The sequence below is a fragment of the Pan troglodytes genome, chromosome 5 (assembly GCF_028858775.2).
Source record: "Pan troglodytes isolate AG18354 chromosome 5, NHGRI_mPanTro3-v2.0_pri, whole genome shotgun sequence".
Taxonomy (NCBI): Eukaryota; Metazoa; Chordata; class Mammalia; order Primates; family Hominidae; genus Pan; species Pan troglodytes.
Window position 1 is genome coordinate 155336941 of NC_072403.2, and position 18549 is coordinate 155355489.

At 34.8% G+C, this 18549-nt stretch overlaps 1 protein-coding gene and 1 pseudogene across 2 annotated transcripts in view; both read left to right on the plus strand.

The window, feature by feature from the left end:
• Positions 1–13572, plus strand: part of PEX3 (peroxisomal biogenesis factor 3) — a 38609-nt gene extending 25037 nt beyond the window's left edge. The window contains exons 10-12 of one of the 2 annotated variants that reach the window (XM_518776.9): positions 3185–3307; positions 9363–9459; positions 13346–13572. In XM_518776.9, coding sequence (XP_518776.1) covers positions 3185–3307; positions 9363–9459; positions 13346–13429 — 304 coding nt within the window. In that variant the 3' untranslated portion in view covers positions 13430–13572. The other variant, XM_016956412.4, reaches the window with a different exon arrangement.
• A 146-nt stretch (positions 13573–13718) lies between these two features.
• LOC129144334 (voltage-dependent anion-selective channel protein 1-like) lies at positions 13719–18163 on the plus strand (annotated as a pseudogene).
• The last annotated feature ends 386 nt before the right edge of the window (positions 18164–18549 follow it).

Sequence of the window (18549 nt, forward strand, 5' to 3'; positions counted from 1 at the left end):
TAGAAATAATTTGTTCATTCACTTAATTCATTTATCTCATTGAATTATTCATCAACTATGTATTGGCTGTCTGTGGTATATTAGGTACTGTTCTAAATGCTAGGTCTTCATCCCTACTGGAATGTGTATGTTAGTGGGAGAGAAAAATAATCAACTAATAAATTTGATGTAATGTCAAGTATGTATAACTTTGTTGATGAAACACAAAGCAGGGTAAGGGGTTAGAGAGTGACCAGGGATGCTGTTTGTAATAGGTTGGTCAGAAAAGGCCTCTTTGAGGAGATGTCATTTGAGCAGAGACCTGAATATACTGTGGAAGTGAACCTTATAACCCAGAAGAATACAGTTCAAGGCAGAAGAACAGTTGCAGTGATCCTAATGCTTGGCCTGTTCAAGGAATAGCAAGGAGGTGAGATTGGAGAGATAGATGGAAACTCCAGAGTATGTTGAACCTTGTAGTCCATGATAAGAAATTTGTTTTTTATTCTTAATGTATGGGAAGCCATTGGAGAATTTTAAGCAGGGCAGTGACATCATCTGTGTTTATAAAAGATCTCATTGCTCTATGGTAAGCTGACTATAAAGAGATAAGAATAGAAGGAGGGAAGCAATTTCAAGAGTTGAAGTAGTCTAATCAAGAGACAGTTGCAGTTTGAACTGGGTGGTAGCAGTGGTGGCAATAACAAGTGGCTAAATAATAGATTTATTTTTAAGGTTGAACCAGTAGTACTTGTGGAATTATTTAGTGTGGGTTATGAAAGAGAAGGCAAGGATGACTCCTAGGTATTGGGGCTGAGCATTTGAGGAAATAGGAACTGCCATTTACATTTTGGCAGTGTTAAGCATATCCAAGTGGATATGCCTATTGGCAATTGAATATGCAAGTCTGGAATTCAAGTTAGTTTACAAATATAATGTTGGGAGTCATCACTTTGTATATGGTATTTAAAGACGTGGGAATAGGAACAGATAGAGACTAGAAGACAACTGAGTCATAGAGCACTCCAACATTTAGAGTTTGGGATCAGGGGAAGAGCCAGCAAAGGAGACTGAGTAGGAGCTGCCAGTGAAAGAAAAGAAACACCAAAAGAATGAGGTATTTTGGAAGACAATTGAAGAAATGTTTCAAGGAGACTGTGATTGATTGGGTCTAATGCTCCTGAAAGGCCAAAGGAGATAAAGACAGAGAAATAACATTAGATGGAGTTGTTGATTGATCTTGTTGAGAAGTTTCAGAGGAGCAGTGGAGATAAGCTAATTCAAAAGAATTAGAGTTTAGCAGAGACCAAGCACAGACAACTGTTGCAACATTTTGCTTTGAGAGATTCTGAGAAATAGACAGTATTTAAGGGGAATGTGGGAGCCAGGAGATTTTGACTTTAACATTTTTTTATATACACCTTTCTACTAAACTCCATGAGACGAGTAATTTTTGTCTGTTTAGCTCACCAATGTATCTTCAGCTCTTAGAACAGTGCCTTGCATGTAGTAGATGCTCAATAAGTATTTACTGAATTGATAGAGGGAAAAATTGATGTAGAAAAGCATCATTAATTTTAAGAACAAAGTACTTTGAATAGGAGAAAGGAATGAGATTCAATACACAGTAAAATAGTTTAGGAGTCAGGTAGGGATGGCTGAGGATAGGTCAGATGCATGTAAGTGGGTAGATGGGTGGGACAAGTATGTGGAAGTTCTCTTTGCTTCTATTTTTATGTGTGTGAAATAGGAAGCAAGCTCACCTATTTCTCATTTCTTTCATTGGCCTAAATGAATTCAATTCAATAATAAGAATAAAAACTAACATTTTTGAGTGCTTATGCAGCAAGCACTGTTCTATACTGCTTTATCTATCTTAACTCACTTAAACCTTACAGTAACCCTAGGAGGTAGGTACTATGATGATCTTTTCTTCAGTTTCCATTTCGTCAACTTTCATCCCCTTAATCATTTTTCTTCTTGGAACCTTACCATATTACCTTTAAAAGAATAAAGTTCAGCCCAAATTACTGTGCAACCCAGCAATTCCACTCCTAGGTATCTACCAAAAAGAATGAAAACATCTCTAGACAAAAACTTGTTCAGATTTTTCATAACAGCATTATTCACAATAGCCAAAAAGTGGAAACAGTCCAGATTTCTATTAACTAACAAAAGGATAAAATCTGATGTATTCATATAATGGAGCCCTATGTAGCAAAAAAGGGGAGCAAACCACTGATACATGCTACAGCATAGAAGAACCTTCAAAACATGCTAAGTGAAAGAAGCCAGACACAAAAGACCACATATGTATGACTGTTTCTATGAAATGTCCAGAAAACTATATAGACCAAAAGTAGATTAATGGTTACCTGGGGCTAAGAGTGAGATGAGAATTGGCTGGAAATGGGCCTAGTGGGTGATGAAAATGTTCTAAAATTGGATTGTAGCGATAGTTGCACAACTATGCAAATTTACTCAAAATCATTGACTTGTGCATTTAAAATGGGTGAATTTTATGCCCTCTAAGTCCTACTTCAATAAAGCCGTTAAAATGCTTTTAAAATAGAGATGACTAAGGAGAAAAGGTAGGTAGATAGAAAGATACACACATACACATGCACACTGTAGTCAAGAAATTTGAACATAACTAGATATTTTCTAGCTTTCTTGGCATCTTTATATATTATTCTTTATATTAAAGAGTTTTGTGAGGAACTAAGAGAGTATAATTAAGATCAAAAAACCCTGGTCTCATATTTGAGCTCCCCAATTTACTAATCCCATGCCTTTAGTCAAGCTTCTTCATCCCTCAAGTATCATTTCCTCATCTGTACACAATAATATTTTCTGTCTCACTGAAATATGCTAGAGGATGTAAAGCCAACCAATCTATGACTATAAGGAAATTTAAGAGTTTCCTCAAAATTAGTAGTACTAGTACTGATATTTTTTTTTAAATTCATTGTACAAAGTGCTGACTAGTATAAAAAAATCTGAAGTGGACGAATATTCTCATTATGTTGTGCTAAATAAGCTCATTTTTAAATACTTTTTAAAGATTGATTTCTTGATATATTTTACAGTATTAGATTATGACTAGAAATGTTGGTGGCTTTCAAAGGTAACCACGTTATTACTGAATTTGTTTTCTCTTCCATTCAGAATCTAAAAAGTAACTTATACTTCTTACTTTATATAGCCCAGATTTTAGTACAGTTTTGAATACCTGTTTAAACCGAGGTTTTAGTAGACTTCTAGACAATATGGCTGAGTTCTTTCGACCTACTGAACAGGACCTGCAACATGGTAACTCTATGAATAGGTAAGATGACATATAAAAATGTTATACTAATGAATGCTCTAAAAAAATGGTGCTTTGCTTGTCTTTTTGTTCCAGATAACACTAACAAACCTATTAAATTTGAGTGCCTCATTTTTTAACAAATTAAACTCTGTTAAACCAACAACTTCTTCACTAGCAGAAGCTCCTTCTTGGTTTCAGTATTAAAACTTGGAGTCTTCCAGAAACTTTGCCACTATATTGAAGTACTTTAGTTGTAATTACCTTTCTATAAGTTGAATTCCAATTATTGTTTTTTTTTTAACTCTTTAGAATACAAAACTCACAATGTGTTTTAATTTTAATGCATTCTCTAATGTTATTCCATTACTGCAGGCCATTTTGGTCTGCATATTTCAATATTTTGGTCCTTATAATACCCGGGCATTGTTGGTATAGATTCTCATTTGATGAATTAGCTCCTTATAGTTCTACAAATACTTAAATGTATTCATTCCAGTCCTTATTATAGAATTAGGAACATGTATTAGTGCAATTGTTAGTAATTTTAATCATAACTATTACTAAATCATGGACTTACGTATGCCATAAGGTATCTTACGGTTTTTTATATCTTTATTATCCCAACACGAATATCTTTGGTCTCATATTAGAATTTATACTCTTTAAGGATTTCTATTTTGCAGTTTTTTATGTCAAACTCGGAAAATAATGGGTACTAAATTAATGTTGACTGACTGTAAACTCATTCATTAAAATTTGAGACACATCCTTTGAAGTAGCTTTAAAATTTTTTTTTTAATTGGGGACACAGTAATTGATAGGCAATATGTATGTGCAATATTCAATTTAATTCTTAAATACATAGGGCCAGAAGTTACTTACCAGATTCTCTGAGACCCTTCTTTATTGTAGAGAAAAGATTAATTTGACATTGACATTAAGCATTTGGAATGCTTTATTCAGAGCTTTATTCAGAGAATAAAGTTTATTCTCTGAAGTAATTTAAATATCAACATAAAATATCAACATAAAATATCAACATAAAATAAAATTTATTCAGAGAATAAAGTTTATTCTCTGAAGTAATTTAAATATCAACATAAAATCTTAAAAAAATTTTTAAGTTATACAAAAATAAATTTCAGCTCAAGACCAATCCTATATACTGTATAAATCAAGGTGCTCCAATTAGTAAAATTTCACCATAATCTGTATATAGCAAGATATTCGTTATTTTGCAAGTGGTGATACATAATTGTAATGGTTATTTTAACATAAATACTTGATTTTGTACACTGAAGAACTGTAAAAATTATACTACAGCCACAACAGCCATGATAGTGTTTCTTTTCTGAACTATAGTAATCATTATCTGTACTTTCATTTACAACCTACATGTGCTACCTTGAATTGGAGTTTTATTCCTCAGTTACATTTTAAGCCTCCTCTCAAAAGTCAAAAACTATCTTGTGCCCTTTCATGTCTCTTTACTCATACAAGGCACTCAGTAGACATTTTCTATATAAGTTTTTCTGTTTCATCTCAATAACCAACTTCATGCTCCATGATTGAACCCTAGAAACATTTCCATCAAGCCTATTGTCATCATTGTTTAATATGTTGTGAAAGTCTAGCCATCATAGTAAGTCAAGAAGAAACAAATGGCTAAGGCCTGTAATCCCAGCACCTTGGGAGGCTGAGGTGGGTGGATTGCACGAGCCCAGGAGTTCAAGACCAGCCTGGGAAACATAGGGAGAGACCCTATCTCTACAAAAAATACAAAAATTAGCTGGGCATGCGGCACATGCCTGTAGTCCCAGCTAATTGGAAGGCTGAGGTGAGAAAATCACCTGAGCCTGGGAAGTCAAGGCTGCAATGAGCTGTGATTGTGCTACTGCACTTCATCCTGGGCGAGGGAGTGAGACCCCCCTGCCCCCCCAAAAAAAAGAAGTAAGGTTTTTAACTATTGGCAAAGACACAAAGTATATTATTTACGTGTATTATAATTAATAAGCCAGACCTCTGAAGAGAATCAACTGAAAACTGAGGTAAACTAATAAAGGCTTTAATTTATATATATATATATAATATATATGCAACATATATGTATTAATGTATTATATGTATTACATATGCATGTAATATAATGTATAATGGATATTTAAAAGTCAAAAGTGCAAAATGAAATCCAGAAGTATATTACAATAATAATAGCAGCTAATACTTTTTCCATGTGCTAGTTTGATGTAGGTATTTTTCAGAATGTATCTCATTGAATTCTTAAAATAATCCTAGGAAATACGTACTAGTATTCTTCATTTTCCAGGTGAGGAGACTAAGACACAGAAAAATTAAATAACTTCAGGTCAAGTGGTAAAGCCAGGTGTTCAATAATGTCTATCTGAGATAGAAATTTTTCTCCAAATTTTTAATTATTCTCCAACACTATGATTAATTAAGGTTTAAGAATGTAAGGAGGGTTAAAACTAGAAAAGCTATTTTGGTAATCCATAACATTAATAAGCTAATAAGATAAAAAACATTATCTTCAGTGTTGCTGAAAAGACATTCAATAAAACAACATTTATTATGGATAAAACCTCTTACTAGAAATAAAAAATACATTTTTATATAATAAAATAATATTTGAGTCAGGTATGATAGCTCACTTCTGTAATCCCGATGCTTTTGGAGGCCAAGGCAGGAAGATTGCTTGAGGCAGGAGTTCAAGACCAGCCTGGGGAATATAGCAAGACTCCCGTCTCTACAAAAATTTTTAAAACCACCAAGAGGATTGCTTGAGCCCCAGAGTTCAAGGCCACAGTGAGCTATGATCATGCCACTGTACTCCAGTCTGAGTGACAGAATAAGACCCTGTCTCTTAAAAAAAATATATAAAAAAAGAGTATTTGAAATCAAAAGCAAATATACTTAATAGTAAAACTGGAATGATTTCCATTAAGTTCAAAAACAGTATAAAGATGGTCACTATTGACAGATTATTCAGCATCATTCTATTATTCTATCTAATGGAGTAAGGCTAGGAGAAGACCAATTTTGAGATCCAATTAAGGAAAGCTGTTGATTTTTTTCTATACTTATATCTTGAAAATAGGTAACTTTTACTGTTGGATAGCGAAAAAAGAAGGAAAATAGACAATTTACTGAGTGTTCTTACCATTTTAATAAACTGTTAGTTGACCGTTGGTTTTCTAAGTTAAACTCATGCTATCTTTAAAAATGATATCAATTTTGAAAAGGGAGAAGAAAAAGCTATTGTTATATGAAGGGGACAGACTTTATACTTAGAAACCCAAGAGAATCAACTAAAAAGTGTAAAATTAGCCTTCCAAAATTAATCTAAAATACAATCAAAATATTATCAAAATTCTATTGGAGATTGGAGGATGGTTGATTTTTTTCATCTTAAACCTGACAAATGATAATAAAGGTAATATGGAGGAATAATGGAGTGAGAATGTTTAAGCAGTTATTGGAAAAGAAGAGCAATGAATATGCTTTTCCTGTATAATATATAATATAAGGTATAATTATTGTTACTCATAAAATAATAGGTAAGTCAGTGAAATAGAATGTAAAATCCAGAAGTAGCCCTAAAAAATGTAGGATGTTAGTAATGATTGTGGGCAAAATATATGTTGGTAAGACGAATAACAATTAGTCATTTTACAATGACTAATAAAATTCAGGAGGTTTAAGCATTTAAATATACTAAGTAAAAACAAATATACTGATCGAAAACAGGTGACTATGTGACCTCAAGATGGAGAAGGTATTTCTAAGAATGAAAGTAAAGAACTTTATATAAAAGAAGGCTAGGTTTGACTGTATAATTTTTAAAACTTCAAGATCAAACAAGCTTTTATAAGCTTTTCATCAATATTAAATGCAAATAATATATAGGAGGAAATGTTTGCTCTTTCTATGTATATATATCATCCATGAGTGTAATGACATTATATACAGAACTTTTGCACATCAGTTAAGGAAGCAAACACCTAAGGAAAGAAAAATTTTCTTTCTTAGAAAATGTGCATCAAAGACACAGATAATTCACAAAAGAGCAGATGGAAATGGCCAGTTTGTTAATCTAAGATTTATTGAACACGTGCTATGAATCAGGCACTGTATTAGGTTTCTGTTCCCATAGATCTTACAATCTAATTGGGGAAATAGTAAATATAATTGTATAAACTATGAGAAGTGTTATAAAGGAGAAGAACACTGAACGTATAATAGAAAAATTTAAACAAAAGTAGACAGTCAAGCAGTTTTCCTGAGGAAATAATTTGAACTGAGAACTGAGATTGGAAGCTATTAAATATGACCCTAGACTACAGTGGGACAGTTGACATTCTGGGCAGAAGCCACAGGGCAAAGGTTTTGAAGCCACCTAAGTACATTTTAAGACTTATAAAGAGGCTGGCGTGGTAGCTGAATACATAGAACAAGAGTGGTGTCAGACAAAGCTGGAGAATGCAGCACATACAGATATGGCTGTCATCTGAGAACACTGGAAGGCTGCTGGAGAGTTTTGAGCAGGAGAGTGATGTAATGGAATTTACATTGTATGATTTCTTTGACTGGTTTGTGGAAAAGGAATTGGGGAAACAGGGACTGGGGCAGGACAGAGCAATGGATGAATGAAGACTTATTAATCAATTCAACAAGTATGTATTGGATGTCCACTGTACACAAGACCTTTTACTATGTGCTGGGACAATACAGTGCATAAGATAGACATGGTGTGTAACCTCATGGAGCTTGCATGATAGTGAGGGGAGACAGAGCAATCAAGTAATCAAAATCATGATAGGTTTTGAAAAATGCCACAAAGGTACCATGAAAAAAAAATGCCTGCTTCCCTCAGGAATACATAAATCTTCCCACTTCCTTTATTCTTTTTTAAGCATTGCCTCAAATCTCAGCATAGCACACTGGTTGTACACCCTAGCTTCAGCACTTGCATGATATTTAAAAGGAAATTTTTAGTGCAGCCCTAGGTTAAAATGTATGAGATGTCATATTTAATGTAATAAGACTAAATCTACAACCCCAACCCAAAAATGAGTCTTGTTGTTTAAGTCATTGCATCACATACATACAGTGATACATACATGTATTCATTTATGCATCCAACAAATGTTTATTGTGCTCTAACAAGTTAAAAAGTTATTGCTGTAGTCCAGGCAAGAGATAATGCTCAGCTTGGAATCTGTTGGGCAATGGGGAGAATTCTTGGCACTTCTTTATTTGAATATAGGCAAGGGAAAGAAGTGCCAAGGATTTTCAAAAGATTTTAAGATTATTAAAAGATTTCTTTTGAGAAATCTTTAGAATATCTGATTGGGTATAGGCAAGAGAAAGAAGTGCCAGGGATAATGCCCATATTTGCTGCTTCTAGAGCCTGATAGATAATGGTGTGGTTCACTGGAGTAGGGGGGAAATACCCAACATTGTTAGTAATTAAGAGAAATGCAGATTTAACCTGTAAGATACTATTTTCACCTATCAGATGTGGAAAGATTAAAGAAAAGGATAATGTTGGATGTTGAAAGAAGGCATAATGGAGCAGATACATTCATACCCTTTGACCAAGTGATTTCATGTTTATACAAAATCTTACTTAGATTAAGAAAATTTAGGCAAAAACTGAAATGCCCAACTCTAGGGAGCTCATGATATAAATTGTCACAGCTAGAGGACAGATTACTGTATAGTCATTAAAAAACAACCAGACAAACACTTTAGAACTTTTAATAAGATGGAAAATACTCATAACAATAAAAATGCAAAAACAGTGTGCTTAGGAGGTTAGAGGTTTTTGGTAGACAAAAAAAAACAAAGATATGTGTAAAAAAACGCCAAAAGAAATTGGTCATGATGTCAATTAGAGTTGTTATTTCTAAGCGATAGAATTGTGGGGTTTTTTTTCCTTTTTAATAGATTTCCAAAAATATTCTACAATGGCTATGTATTACTTTTATAATTAAGATGTTAAAGTCCTGTGAGGTCATTTCAGAAAATAATCATTACTGTGATGATTTTTCAGTCTTTCCAGTGTCAGCCTGCCTTTAGCTAAGATAATTCCAATAGTAAACGGACAGATCCATTCAGTTTGCAGTGAAACACCTAGTCATTTTGTTCAGGTAAGAAGAAAGCTTGGGAGTGTTATTAAAAGCAAATTATATTTGTGGTGGTGGTCATGTTTGTCTAACATAAAGTTACATTCTCTGCTGAGAGATTTTTTCAAAAAATCACAGAACTTGGAACTACATGTAGAGTGTGGTAGAGTGTCCCATGAGAGTAATAATGGACCATAGCAAATGTGTAAGTTTGGAGTACCTTTCTCCGTGTTGTCGTCCAACACTGTGGGACTACATTTTAGTCCAGGTGTATTATAGTGGTCAGTTGAATTTATATAGCATGAATGTTTTGCATTAAGCTGTGCTAGTAAGAAGATTGATCCTTGAGGCAGATCAAGGATCCTGTTCTACACATTTTGAGGAAAACTAAAAAAATTTGTGGAGAAGTAAAGCATTTTAGTGATTAATAAAATGTAACTGTTAATAGTGCATCAATAATATGCTCACTAAAAGCCACATAAACAGTGGGTCATTTAAATGTTTTATCAGACTACCTATAACTCCATCTTATTTCTTCATTTCCATTTGGAATGCATGGAGTAATTCAGTAATTCATTGAGTAATTCAGTAATTCATTAAGTAAGACAAATATTATAAACAAAATAACTTTGAATTTCTGAGTCATGTGCAAACTTGGAAACTGTGTTATAAGTTAAAAAATTGTTTGCAATGCCAGTTGCAAACTGCTTCAATAATGTACAATGAGAAGAGACCCTATGGCCTAAGCATAAAGCTGACATCTTCTTAGTGTAACTTGTCTCAGACAATTTAGTGTATCCTCTCTGTAGACTTTTTACTCTTGGGAACATGGAGAGCACTGAGACTAAGAGTTCCTTTCCTCCTTTCACTGTGGTGTCATCAGCCTGTCCTTCACATGCACATTTTCCCACACTGGACTCTTCAGTCTTCTGTCCTCTTTCTCACCCATAAGAGCTTGGCACTTATATTGCAGAAGAAATAGTGAATAAGACTGATCTCATTTTACTGAATGTTAAGCTTCACATCTATATCAATGTGAGAAAAAGGTCATAACTTGGGGCATTTAAACCTTACCTTTACCTTTGTCCTCTTCTGTAGAAGTCCCTGGCTTGGCCAGTAGGCTGTTCATTTTGACAGATGAGTGGAAATTACAACCAAGCATAAAGCATCATCAGCCTTAATGCTTAAATAATTTTATGCACTACACTTCAATTAAAATCGATATAATTGATAATAAAAAATGTTTCAATATAGTAAAAACGCCATTGATACTAAAGTTTAGTAAAGTTTTTTAGTGTAACTGGATGTATATTAAATGTATATACTAGACCATTGATTGACAAGGCTATTACAATTATAGTTTAATTTTTTAAACTATAATTTCTATGAGTTAAAATACCAAGTGGTCTTCTTAATAAATTATCATATGCTTTACTATTTCCACTTATCTTTTTATAAAGCCTTTGCCTTGATTAGAACATTAATTTACGTAAAATTAGTCTTTTCAAATTACTGCTACTACTTCAACTACAATGGTGTGTAGGAGAGCCTATGGTGGGAATGCTGTAGAACAGGGGTTTGGCAAACTGTACAGGGCCAGATAGTACATACTTTAGGCTTAATGCAACATACATTCTCTACAGAAACTATTCAACTCTGCTCTGGCAGTGTGAAAGCAGTCAGAAACGTACTTGAACAAAAGAGTATGGCTGTTTCAACAAAACTTTATATACAAAAACAGGCAGCAGTGGATTTGGCCTGCAGGCCATACTTTGCTGACCCCTTTGGTAGAAGATATTAGGATGGTAGTTGGTAAAGGTAGGAAATGGGAGAATCAGAAAACAATCGAGAAAGGTGGTTTTTCAAATTATTTTCAAATAGCTTTCAAATAACATAAGCAGGAGATAAATTATTTCAGATTGCTTTCAGATAACATAAGGAAAGAGCTTTTATAGTGTGAACCAACCCTATGATACATAATTTTTATCTCAGACTACTGAAACATCCTAGAAGCTGCATCAGGATACAGTATTTGAACAGATTAAAGGCTTTATTATAAAGCTGATATAAGTTAGCTATGACCTATGAGCCAAATCCAGCCAAGCACCAGCTTTTGTAAGTTTTATTGGGTGACAGCATGCCCATTGGTTTATGTGTTGTTTATGGCTGCTTTTGCACTACAGTGGTAGTATTTCTCAGATTTGTCCATACACCTCACATACATATGTGCACACATATACCACAGTCCTCCAGTGTTTAAATCATTTTTAGTGTATAAATTAAAAACTCAATAAGATCCTTAAGATTAGAGCTTTTTTGTAACTCAAAACCAAAGCACTTCTATTGTCAAGTAGAATCTAAATTACAAAAAAACAGATTGTTCTATAATATGGCTGACGTCTACTATTAATAATTTGTTGTGCCAAAGTGAATGTGGACCTGTCTGCTACTGTTCATGCTGTTGAGCATTCAGCCTGCATTTTCTGAAGCTGACTTGCTAGTATTTTTTTTTTTTTATCTACTGTAACTATTCTGAAAGCTTCATTTGTATCATGTGTTTTACATGATTTGGCCTTCATTTGAAAGATTTTCTGCCTCTGTTCTTCTCTCATTAGCGCAAGACAGTTAATGTTACTTAAAGCCAATAAGAACATAAATATAAACAAATGCCCTAAAATCAGGAACAATAGTAGGTTATATGTTTTCTCAATAATCAAGAGCGTGTTTGAGTTTTCTTTACATTTTCATAGAAATCAAAACACAAAATTTCCCCTCAAATTCTTGGGCCCCTGAAAGCATGTCTGTAAATTCTGGTTTGAGAAACATTGATCTAAACCTATGTTTCATTGAACACCTAGACTGAATACTTGAAACTAAATAACATCAAATTCTCTGATGAGATAATTTAACCATGAATTGATTGAGATTAGGACATGTCTCAACCTCACTTGGATTTTCCGATACTTAAGAAACAGAGATCACTAGGGACAGGTTTACTTCCCATTTCTTTGACACTCTCAGAGGCTGTCAACCTTTTCTGTCATGGACCCTTTCACAGGCTGGTGAAGCCTATGGACCCCTTCTCAGAACAATATTTATAAGTGCATACAATAAAATACATAATATTATAAAGGAAACCAATCATATATAGTTTTCAAAATTTCTTTTAAAATTAAGTGTATGATATAGCAGTATTGCTTCTTTATTCATGCATTAAATACCAAGATATAATGAGAGTTCTGATAACTTCCACAACTGTCATATGACATGAAAATGCCTATGATTTCTATTGAAGACAAAGTCATACAACCTGCTAATGTTATCACAGTTTGTTGCCTACATTCATAATTGAAAGATATACCAGATTTTGGTTAGAAGTTAAAGAAAATGAAGGTGTAATTTTTTTCTTATCTTTACATTCGCAAATCCCTTGGGGTGTTAATAACCCTTACACTATAGTGTATATGTGTGGTTCATGTATGTGTGTACATGTAAAATATGCACTTACTACACATATTCATACCGTATGTTAGATCTTCTAGAAAGTAAAACACCCTTAACCGTGTTATGTCAGCTTCCAGCAAAAGTACCTTTACTCCTACAATTATTTATTCAACAGATACCTATCTAGCACTTGACATACACTAAAATTCATTTGAAGACTATTTGGGGTTTTTGTCCCTGAAAGTCACACTTGAATGCTTATGATACCATCATCCCTCATATAAGAACCTAAATAATAACTATCTCCTAGAATTTATTACAAGAAAAACTACTCATTTTCTTAAATGGTTTGCCTCTTGGCCTTTACCACAAAACTTAGAGCTGAATTCATCACTTGATTGCAGAAATTAATTCAAATTAGCTATATGTTTTGCAAACTATAATGTTATATTATCATCTTTGCTAGGATCTGTTGACAATGGAGCAAGTGAAAGACTTTGCTGCTAATGTGTATGAAGCTTTTAGTACCCCTCAGCAACTGGAGAAATGATTTTTCCTTCAAGAAAAACTACAGTGGGATTCATTTACTTTTTAAAATACACTGGGTAAATCACCTATACTTAGAGTAACAGTTTGTTATCAAAATGCCTGATAAAATATATTCTTAATAAAAGTCTTCATTTCATAATGAAATCAATTTATTTGGCATCTTAATATATTTTTTTAGATTCATCAACAGACCAGTTTTTGTGAGCATATATATATACACGTGCAAATATCAGAATTGTTAATAATTTGTTACACATGGACATTTGTTCCAAACTGACTAAAAATCAATATAGATATTTTATATACATATATATATATAAATACAAAATTCAGTGTACTTTACCATATTAATACTGAGGAAAAATCTGTTGGAGACATAGGTCTAGGATGTGTGAAGTTTGGAAAAATATGCTATTTAATTATAATGTTCCCTAGACTGCTGTAAACAGAAGTGAATCAGACTTTTCTCCAGCTACCTTCAAAATAATAAATTATTTGTCTCAAATATACCTTGATGGAGGACTTTTTTATTCTTATGGAAATAGTGAATTCCAACAACTATGATGAACTATTGTTCTTTGCTATTTCTTCACTATATTTTTTAAGGTTTTATTAAAAAGCCTTAGAAAGTTACATATTGGTTTAGAGGCTAAAATTGTGTTGATGCTGTTTACTCACCTAATTACATAGTTTTAATCATTTGTATGTACATAATTTTAAAAACTTACTTTGTATTGATTTTGAATACAGTGAAAATCTTATTGCAATAAACTATTTTAGTAAAATATTATTTTGTTGAGTTAATATTTTTCAGCTATTAATTTACTTATCCCATAGCATTTTTGTTATTATTTTGGAAGAGAGAGCATGCTAGTTTAAGTTTCATTTTAATTGGTCGTGTACTTGGTGCTTTTTTGTTGTTGTTAACTTGTTCATTTAGTAAAAAGCAAATAGCTTTACTTTCTGAAAAAGAAATAATTCATTATCTCTAGTAATACGTCTGTAATTCTTCATTTAGAAGGGTAATTAGGGAAAAAGTAAATAAATCATTATATATCATTAGTATGTTGACATATATTTTCAGTAACATTGTTTTATGTTCCTCCAACGTAACATGTAGCTGAACAGTAGAAGGTAGAAAATAAATTATGACATCTCTTCTAAGGCCTGGCTAGGCCTGAAGCTCACTGCTAGGGAGTTTGTGTCTAGAATGTTTTTAAAAATAGGTAGTGGAGCCATAGCCCTCACCATAGACACCTCTGAGCCCACTGGCATTGTCTCTGAGCAGAAGATGGCTGTGCCACTCACATATGCTAATCTTGGCAAATCTGCCAAGCATGTCTTCACCAAGGGATATGGATTTGGCTTAATAAAACCTGATTTGAAAACAAAATCTGAGAATGGATTGGAATTTACAAGCTCAGGCTCAGCCAACACTGAGACCACCAAAGTGACAGGCAGTCTGGAAACCAAGTACAGATAGACCGAATATGGCCTGACATTTGCAAAGAAATGGAACACTGACAACACACTAGGCACCGAGATTACTATGGAAGATCAGTTAGCATGTGGACTGAAGCTGACCCTCCATTCATCCTTCTCCCCTAACACTGGGGGAAAAGTGCTAAAATCAAGACAGGATACAAGCGGGAGCACATTAACCTGGGCTGCGACGTGGATTTGGACATTGCTGAGCCTTCAGTCCGAGGCACTCTTAAGTGCTGGGTTATGAGGATTGGCTGGCCAGCTACCAGGTGAATTTTGAGACCACAAAGTCCTGAGTGACCCAGAGCAACTTTGCGGTTGGCCACAAGACTGATGAATTCCAGCTTCACACTAATGTGAATGACGGGACAGAGTTTGGCAGCTCCAATTAGCAGAAGGTGAGCAAGAAGTTGGAGACTGCTGTCAGTCTCGCTGGGACAGCAAGAAACAGTAACACTCGCTTCAGAATAGCAGCCAAGTGTCAGATCGACCCTAAAGCCCACTTCTCCACTAAAGTGAACAACTCCAGCCTGATAGGTTTAGGATACACGTAAACCCTAAAGCCAGGTTTCATACTGACACTGTCAGCTCTCCTGGGTGGCAAGAACATCTATGCTAGTGGCCACAAGCTTGGTCTAGGACTGGAATTTCAAGCATAAATGAATGCTGTAGAATTGTTTAAATTATTTTGCAGCATAGCTACCTTCACAATTTAGTGTATCTTTTAATGTTGTATGGCTGGGATGCAAGTATTGCTAAATGTCATATTGGACCTCCAGGTTAAAGATGATTCAGCTTTAAGGTGTTACCCTTTCAGGGGTACAGAAGAAACCCAGTTCCAAAAAGGTCCCTTCAGTGGTAGATTTGGGGAACTTGGTGGCCCCTGTAGAGATGCCAGGTTTCTTTTTTATCTAGAAATGGCTGCAAGTGGAAGCTGATAATATATAGGCACCTTGTAAATTCATATTGAGTAAATGAATGAAATTGTGATTTCCTGAGAATTGAACCTTGGTTTCCTAACCCTAACTGATGAGAGGCTCGTTGCTTGATGGTGTGTACAAACTTACCTGAAAGGGACCTTTTAAAGACAGATCTTCATGACTTGTTCCCATCCCAGGTCTTCATTACCTCTTTTACACAAAAAGATCTACAGGGTGTGGTCACTGTTTCTTTTGTGCTGTTTTGGGGTGGAGAGGGTGGATGTGATGAAGCCAATAATTCAGGACTTAATTCCTTCCTGAGTTGTGGTTTTTTTGTCCTTGCATCAGAGTATAAAATAGCTTCCAGGAGCTCTAGCTATAAGCTTGGAAGAGTCTGTATAATTGTAATCACAGGGTGACAGCACTCAGAATCTAAACTGGGCTTATGTGGTATTCTCACCACTCTATTTATTTTTTAGCAGTTTAATGGATACATTTTAGAGTCTTCCATTTTGTGTGGAATTAGATCCTCTTCCTCAAATGCTGTAATTAACTTAAAAAAAAAAAAAAAAAGGTAATGGTCCAGCCTGGGCAACATGGTGAAATCTTGTCTCTACAAAAAAATTAGCCACGCATGGTGGCATGTGCCCGTAGTCCCAGCTACTTGTAGGGATGAGGTGAGAGAATCACTTGAGCTGAGTAAGTCAAGGCTGCATGCAGTGAGCTATGATTGCACCACTGCACTCTAGCCTGGGTGACAGAGTGAGACCCTGTCTGGGAAAAAAAAAAAAAGTAGTGGTGGAGAGGAGGGAATATGCTTCTTTTCAAAATTTGACAAAATATGATATTCTCATTTTTAATGGGGCAAATGAAAAATAGCATTTTGGTAAATTTGGGAATGAGTGTGTAATGGGCACACATCTCTTCCAACAAAATTAACCCAGGATTTCATCCAGGGAAAATTTGAGACTAAACAGGTGTAGCCTTGTAAGGAAACAAATTTGATCAGCTGAAAATTATCTCCTGGAATCATATGCGTCTGTATAACTGTGGCAGTGGAAGAGATGACAAGGTAAAAACCACATGTATTTAAAGCTACTTGGGAGGCCGAGGCCGGAGAATCGCTTGAACCTGGGAGGCGGAGGCTGCAGTGAGCTGAGATCATGCCACTGCACTCCAGCCTGGGCGACAGAGTGAGACTCTGTCTCAAAAAAATGAATAAATACAAAAATAAAGTTAATTGGTCTTAGATAGTACAAATCTGCCTTCTAATAGTATAGCAGGAGCCCTCTCATCAGAAACCTTTAGTTGTTTGGTTAATCTAAAAAGTTATTTAAATCAGGGTGTCATAAAAAGTACATATATAGACATTTTAACTTTAAATATTCTATATTTACCACTTATTTACTATAGGATCCAGGTTTTTTCTAACTTTTTAGTGTACATCTACTCAGTCGGGCTGTTGGTGATATAGTGGTACAGCATAGCTGCCTTCCCATATAGGTCTGCTGATAGATGTTCTCTAATTGTCTTTCTTGAATTCCTGGCCTCAAGGATCCTCCCACCTCAGCCTCTCAAGTAGCTGGGATTACAAGCTGGAGCTTGTAATCTAATTATCTTTCTTGTACAAATTACATGCATTACATTACATAGGTGTGAACCAGAGATGCAGAATTCTTGAAGATTTTTACTATATTCCCCCCAATCTTTTAGAGCAGTTTTGCCCACAGTTAACCAATAGCTTTTTTTTTTTTTTTAATTTTTAAAGTCAACAAACTTTTATCTAGTCTTTCCAAAGTATTTAACTTGGCTTTCACAGAAACTACAACTCTTCACGCTTGCGTCCTTGGCTCATATAATCATCATAAAAAGTTCACCTGGCATAATCAATTTGTTGGGTAACTGTATTTGTTTCCTAGAGCAGCTGTAACAAATTACCACTCCACAAGTGGCTTAAAACGAGAAATTTATTCTCTCACACTTCCGGTGGCTAGAAATCCAAAATCAAGGTGTCAGCAGGGCCATGCTCCCTCTCCAATCTCTGCCTAGTCGTCACATGGCCTTCTGTCTCTGTGTCCTTTTCTGTCATTTATAAGGATACTGTCATTGGATTTAGAACCTACTCATACCCAATATCGGCTTATCTCAATACTTAGCTATTACATCTGCAAAGACATGATTTCCAAGTGAGAATACATTCTGAGGTTGCAGGTGGACATAAATTACTGGGGAACACTATTTGACCCACTACAGTCACAAACTCAAACAGCCTTTGGTAAACATACCTTGCAGCAAATGGGAATAGAAAACACAACCCCTACTCAGGTTAAACAACAGAAATTTATTTTCTCACAGTGCTGGAGGCTGAAAATCCAAGACCAAGGTATCAGCAGATTTGGTTTCTTCAAAGACTTCTCTCCTTGACTTGCAGATGGCACCTTCTCACTGTCTTTATACGGCCTTTCCTCTGTGCACTTGTATCCCTGGTGTGTCTTCCCCTTCTTATAAGGACATCAATCCTATTGGCTTTAGGGCCCCGCCCTTATGACCTCACTTAACCTTAGTTACCTCTTTAAAGGCCCTGTTTCGAAATATAGCCATGTACCACATAACAGCTTTTCAGTCAATAATGGACTGCATATATGTTGGTGGTGCCATACGATTATAATGGAGCTAAAAATTCCTATCACCTAGTGACATCATAGCCATCATAAGG